The sequence below is a fragment of the Watersipora subatra genome, chromosome 1 (genome assembly GCF_963576615.1).
Source record: "Watersipora subatra chromosome 1, tzWatSuba1.1, whole genome shotgun sequence".
Taxonomy (NCBI): Eukaryota; Metazoa; Bryozoa; class Gymnolaemata; order Cheilostomatida; family Watersiporidae; genus Watersipora; species Watersipora subatra.
The window spans coordinates 72,426,808-72,433,858 of record NC_088708.1 but is presented as its reverse complement, the minus strand read 5'-3'; the positions used below and the strand labels follow the sequence as shown (position 1 = coordinate 72,433,858).

Here is a 7,051-nt window from a genome sequence, read left to right as displayed (position 1 = left end):
ATAATCAATGAATAACCAAGCCTGTCTCTTCTCTTCCATAAACCTTATTTTGTCTCTTCGCTTGCACTAACTAGTAACGGCAACCCCAGAGTAGACTGGTACAATGTAAACATGTGCCTCAATCTGAGAACTAGTTTCCCTCACAAATCAATTGGCTCATTTACGCTGGCTAATATTTCCTCTTGAAATGGTGTCTTTTTCCCTCCAGATATTTCTCCTATCGTATTTAGTATATATGTAAGTGTGAGGATGGGTTGACATTCCTGCATATGGATAATTGGAATGCGTGTATCTTGGGACTCCACAACACCCATGAGTGCTGTCATACATTGCCCATGCAAGGCTCTATACAAGCTCCTGTTTTGCCCATACAACGCTCGTACAAGGCTCTTATGTATGGAGTGCGCTCCTATTGGATGAGCGTTGTCCGGCACCTTGTGTAGGCCTTGCAGGGCGCAGTATCACCATGGCAAGTTTTGTATTTCTAAGGCCTATGAAAGTGGCAGTAATGTTGGCAATTGTGGTAAATGACTGAGTAATTGAAAGGAATTATTATAAGGACGTGATGTATGCTCCGAAAACCCAGATATGCTACTCACCAGTAAAAAATCATACTCAAACTACAGAGATCTGACTTTAAAATTAAATATCTCCCACCTATTTTCACAGGAAATGACTGGACCAACCAATGTTGATGTTTGAATAGCTTTCATTTCTGTAACTTTTAGCGCTGATAGATAAAAAAATCATGAATTAGGACTTTGTTCGTAAAATAAGAAAGTTTGTCAAGTTTTTGGGCTAAAACAGGATGTTGTTGATGTGCACATCTCTCCTTAGGCGATATCCTCTATATGTGGTATTCATCATTGTGGTATCCATTTTGTAGAAAAGACAATTCCGGTGTTTTGATAATGATTTTATTATGGAGATCCAAACCTAAAAATGTTTAACTTTGATACATTAGTATGATGATTGTATTCAATAGGTACTGTACCGGAAATGTCTCGCTATCGGCGCTCCACAAGCCCTATGATGCTTCACTCCCCTCCTTTCTGCGAGAGCGACCGCAAGAGCTGATAGACTATTACCTAGAGGCTGAATCTCGCAGTACATGTATATATGCGACACAGATTGAAGAGGTCTCTGAAGTACAATTCAGGGTTGGGTTATCTAAAAACCTGGTAGACATTTCCCTTCCTAGTTGTGAGTGTTTTTCATGGCTAAACAATAACTTTCCTTGCAAACACATGTTGGCGGTCTGTCGAAACTTCAACAAAAAGTTACCCATGCACTATATGTCGCAGCCCTGGTTTTGTATAGACCAGGAAGTGGTTGAATCAAGCCATGATACTAGCATAACTGGTATGTCCCAGCAGGATATGTCGTCAGATGCAGATGACTGTGATTTCTCCCGCTTAGTCACAATCCCAAATCCACCAGAACCTCTTGCGAACCACTCTCCTCCTGTAGACATTGCAGTTTACTCTGAGTCACCACCACTGGAACTCCCTTCTAGGAAAACAGCAAAAAGCCTTGCCGGTGAATGTCGAGAGCTGTTAGACCACATCCGCTCGCATACATATTTAATTTCTGACCAAGACAGGCTTTCCAATCTGCGAGATATCTTGAAGTCAGCTTCATTAATATGCAAAGGAAGTACAGAAAAAGTAGACCAGCTAGCTGTACACAACATCCAACAAGACTCTAAGGTACAGATAGTATAGTATGGTTTTTACATAGAGATAATAAATAATATTTATTACTTTTATGGATTTTAATTTGTCTTATTTCTGAAATAGCTATCTTGTAACAAAAGCACGCGTGCACATTTATATTCTTGAAAGCTTGAAATCAGAAAATGCAGTAAATATAAATCTACACTACTGTGAGGGTTGCGACATGTCTAAGCTGTATTCGATACTTTGCTTTCGGTCTCACGGTACATCAAAGTTCAAAAACATTTTCTCTTATTTTAATTCATCTGCACTCTCACAGAAATTCGGTAGAATTGCAAAGAAACAAGGACTTGATTGGAATGCTCGGATACAATATCCTTGACCCAATAGCCAGTGAAGTTTACGGCAATCTGTCTCATTTTTCTTGAGAATTTCTCATCCCGAGGCCTCACACATGCGCCAGATAGTATTAATTGCAGTTCACACCTTTGGTTAAATTTGAACGTAATATTTTATTTTACATTTAATATTTCACACCTTAAATTTTCAAAAACAATCATTAAAAGCAAAATAAAATGAATGCTTATTTTGGAGCCCTGGCAACAAGGCCTTTGTTTGGGCTCTTTTGCCAATTTGAATTTAGTTAGATTGTGCCCACAAATATAAATATGCTATACATGTGCATAAATTCATATATGTTGTCACATGGTGTCGTTATACATAATTTACGTATTGTTTATATTTTCAGTCACAGAATCCAACAAAGAGACCGCATCCTCAAGACAATACATCTGATAGTAACACGGAGGTACTCACTCACATAACCAGCAATACAATTTTAGGCAAATTGTGCAATATTACTTATGGTTAAATGTGGAATTTCATTGGTAGGCGGATCTTCAAGCCCTTTATAACCCTAGATTAGTAACTAAAAAAACGTGAAGTTATAGTAGGATAATGCAGAAAACCCCTTGTGTAGGCAGGATTAGGTTTTAGAAACAAATTATTTGCTGCCAACTGCGGATATTTGTTTAAGTTGCCTGTTCACACCCAGCCAAACGTTCAATGCCTCGATATATAAATTCTGATTTATAGCTCAAGATAAGGAGGAAACGCAGTGTTTGCTCAGGACGGGTAGGAGTAAGAGCAGAGGCTATGCGAGCTTCCATAGATGTGGGTAGCATCTATGAAACGCCACAAACAACAGCATTATAAATTTAACTCAGACACGTGATGTTACTTTCATACCTGACAAGTTATGTGCAATATTTTATTTTTATATCAAATAAAGTAAAATTATTAAACTTAACAATTTATCATGATAGATTTGTCCGATAACTGAAACAACCTACTTCCTATCATTGTTCCAGTGGTCCATCACCAGACATTTTGTCATTGCGCATCGACTTTTCAAACAATGTATGCTGTACAACATCAGCAATGCCAATAGACATACATCATGCTAAAGGTTTTGTGTGTGCTGCCCTCTGATTTTCTAGAATTGGCTACATTGTGCTTGTGGAGGTAACGGGAAAGCTGCTAACAATGATGCACAACAATTGCCACAAGCATTATTTATATTGGAGCAAGAAAATACGTCATCATGCCAACAGTAAGAAAATATTTTTTGCCCAACAAATCAAGAAAATTTTTTTGGTCACACAATACTGTACTTAAACAATAAATATATAAGCAAATTGACAAATGAATACCTACAGAGTGCGGTCATGTTCAAAATCTAAATAAAGTTAGTTGTTGGAGAAGTTGGTGTTTGCAGTAAAGATAAGATAGACTAATGTCTTCTGTTGCCTTTTCACAATCTTTGTCTCACGATGCGCTAACATAAATAGTTACACTAAAATGAAATATAATCTTTAGCTCTCAGAATGGTAGCAAAGTAGACAATTGTTTCAATGTGCATTTTATTTGGTTAGAACATAATCACAAATATTCAATAACTTATGTAATACCGCGTTACATACATGTAAGTGCAATCATATTACAACGTGTGTAAGATATTTTATACACACTGTATAAACGAATACAGAATAATTAATGATGTATTTTTTAGAAGATTTTTTTCCGTTTCGTGAGCATGTTACTATTTCGTCTCAACACTACAAAACTATGATAAACAACTATGTGAATACGTTATGCTAGTTTGATGAAAGATCTCATATTTTTGATTAAAGATTTGTCTAAAACGATGTTTATGCTTTATTTTGTTACAAAAAATAAAAAGATTACAGACTCAATTTCTAACCGACTAAACATTGGCACTTGCTTAAAACCTCGTCGCTTAGTGCCGACAAAACATTTGCATTTCCGGATTAAGCTCCACCTCTACAAAACGACCCAGAAACTGACCAGGTTTTGAGCCACTGCAATTATACCTGACCTCCTGTTTATGCGAACATACAACTTTAACAAAAATTAATCTGCATTTTTTAAATTATAAAATACATATAAGACCCCTATATTTGTAAAAAAAACGCATGGCACCTTACGCGGGGATGATTAAATAAATAAAACCACTAGTGACTTAAAAAAATGTTATTTAGACTAGAAAATAGTGCTTTCAACATCATCCAACTACAGGTTTTGGCTTTCTCTGCAGGTAACGGCAAGTCCTAGCAATCAACCAACGCAAAACTTCCTACTGTTTATGTGAATTGTTCATACTGCCGAAATATCTGTCAAAATGTTTTTACGACTTTGATAAGCCACAAAGCTTCTCTTGATTGTCTAATCATAATCGCTTATTTAATAAAACCACTTTTCCTGATACGCGTAGTGCTTTAGCATCTAGTAATTATGGCCATTAATTAAGAACCCCAAAATTGCAGATAAGAGACATGGAGGACTTGAGACTTGGATTTCAAGCTCAAGTCAGTACCTACATGTATGCAGTACAACATGGGAATAGAGCAGCTGTGAAACAACTCAATATTAATGAATTAACAACATACCATTAAAAACCTTTCAACAACAGAATATAACCACTAGCACTTGTCTTGGGTGATATCATAGCAAACCAAATGATGATGAATACAAAAAGCTTGTTTTCTGAATGCCGATAAGGCAAATAGGGGTGACTGAAAGAAGTTGGGAGAGTGGTGTGCTTGTACTAACTGGGAAAATGGTGTGGAGTGGTGTGATTGCATTGACGAGTAATGTGTGATAAAAAGAGGCAATTACACCAGCGTGTAGTGTGCGAAATAGTGATATTACACAACCGTCTTTCTTGGCAACTCTTTGATGCGTAAGATGATGAAACCATTAAACTGGGAAACTAAGATATGATAGAGTTGTTACCTATATACTAGACCAGGATGGGCAACATGCTGCCTTCAGGCCATTGCGGCCTTTCTGCTGCTTCAATGCCGTCTTTTTGTTGGTGGCTAAAGAGAAAAGAAATTGAATGTAGTTTTTAATATGAGCACTGCACAAATCAATTGTCAGTCTGGCATCATAAATATGTTGCTTTCCTTATTGATGGAATAATGCACCACCAATGGGTTATCACTGCGCTTGTCCTGCAGAAAATTGAAATTTCTTTTTCGCAAGGGGAATCCCCTTTCAACAATTTTTTCCACAACAAAATATTCAGCAACTTTGTGGCAGTGAGTTTTCAGGTGCAGCAATGGCAAATGCAGCAAACAAATCAAAGCGTTTAGTAGGTGAAGAGAATCGTAAAAACAAGAAAGAGGGGACTGGTGAGTTTCTTATGGTAGAGCTGCCAAACAGGAATGGAATGTCATGTTTAGATTGTTTGGACATCGTAAAGACCATGAAAAATGGCAATGCAAAGACGCATTTCAACGCAAAGCATGGAACAGTATATGAAAAGATGTCTAGTGATGCTAAAAAGGCAAGAATTTCAACACTGCTCAGCAACAGAAAAACACAGCAGAGTATGATGACGACTCCTACTGAGAGCAGCCAAAAGACCACTTTAGCAAGCTTTAAGATAGTTCACTGAATCAACAGGTGCGGAAATCCAATTATGGATGGGGAGTTAATCAAAGAGTGTGTTGAAGATGCAGCTGATATTATATGCTCTAATAAAAAAAGGTATACCCTTATCCCGTTGTACAGTAGCTCGTCAAACTGAAGTTTTGAGTCAGGATGTACAACAACAGCTACATAATAAATTGCAAGAATTTACAGCATATTCTAATGCACTCGATAAAATGGCAGATGCAACAGATATTGCCCAGTTAGCTGTATTTATTTGTGAATTTGCCAACAAGCTCACTATTACTGAAAATTTGCTTGCTCTGAGCAACACGAAATACGAAAAGTGGTAGAGAAGAAAAATCTTGATCTTAACAAATTATGTTCCAAAGCAACAGACGGAGCTCCAGCTACTATGATTGGCCGGCTCAATGGTTTTGGCAGTTTACTAATGGAGGAGCTCAAGAAAGATCAGATTAATTCACTTCCCTTACAAATCAACTGCATTCTACAGCAACAAAATCTGGCTGCTAAGGTAATGAAACTGGAACATATTGTAATTGTTATCAAAGGTGTTGTCATCTTTCTGTGACAGAAAGGGTTGAGACATCATCAGTTTCACCAGTTTCTCAATTATATCGAATCGGAATTTAAAGATGTTCCATATTTTGCTCAAATATGCTGGTTATCAAAGGGAAAGATGTTACTACGAGCTTTCAACCTGCAAACTGAGATAATAGAATTCTATAGACTGCCAGAAAAACAGCTAAATGAGTTTCACGATGTTCAATTTTTCAATTTTTTTTCTCAAATCTTTGCCTTTTTTGTGGATATAATGGTGCACCTTAAAGAGCTCAACACTATGCTGCATGGTGAAAATCAGCTGATTAGTGGCATGTACATGTATCATGCTGTTGGTGGTTTTTACGGTCAGCATGAAATGTGGGAATCACAGTTGAGAGAGGATATTGTTGATGTACAAAGCTGTTCAACACTTTGTGATCGGCCAAGTGAACCACAGCTAGAAAGGTATACTGATGTTGTGTGTGATCTAAAGCAAGAATTTGAAGCCAGATTTCATGACTTAGAAAATATCAAAAGAGAGCTTCTCAGCGGTGCTAATTGTGGAAGACATTCCACCCTATCTTCAACTAGAAGTGATTGATCTGTGAAATGATCTAATCAATTCACTTTTGTTTAACCCTGGCCAAGATCTCAACCATGCCTATCGTATGCTTCCCTGTTTGAAATAACCACAACTGAAGGTCTTTGCGCCGCGAATCATGCGCATGTTTGGAAGCACATCACATAAAGGTGTGAACACCTTTTTTCTCGACTGCTTATGTCAAAAATAAATATAGAACAAGGCTCACAGATGAGCACATCAACAACATTCTTCACCTCTCTGCTACAGACAT

At 37.3% G+C, this 7,051-nt stretch overlaps 1 protein-coding gene across 1 annotated transcript; it reads left to right on the top strand.

The window, feature by feature from the left end:
• Nucleotides 1-907: 907 nt before the first annotated feature.
• Nucleotides 908-2,904, top strand: LOC137385326 (uncharacterized). Its single transcript, XM_068071775.1, has 3 exons — nt 908-1,709; nt 2,425-2,484; nt 2,772-2,904. The coding sequence occupies exons 1-3, from the start codon at nt 966-968 to the stop codon at nt 2,889-2,891; spliced, it is 924 nt and encodes a 307-aa protein (XP_067927876.1). The 5' UTR covers nt 908-965; the 3' UTR covers nt 2,892-2,904.
• Nucleotides 2,905-7,051: the final 4,147 nt, after the last annotated feature.

Coding starts and splice junctions, on each gene's coding strand:
- LOC137385326 (XM_068071775.1), top strand. CDS start 966: ATGATGATTGTATTCAATAGGTACTGTACCGGAAATGTCTCGCTATCG. Junction 1,710..2,424: donor ACATCCAACAAGACTCTAAG/GTACAGATAGTA, acceptor TTATATTTTCAG/TCACAGAATCCAACAAAGAG. Junction 2,485..2,771: donor CATCTGATAGTAACACGGAG/GTACTCACTCAC, acceptor TCTGATTTATAG/CTCAAGATAAGGAGGAAACG.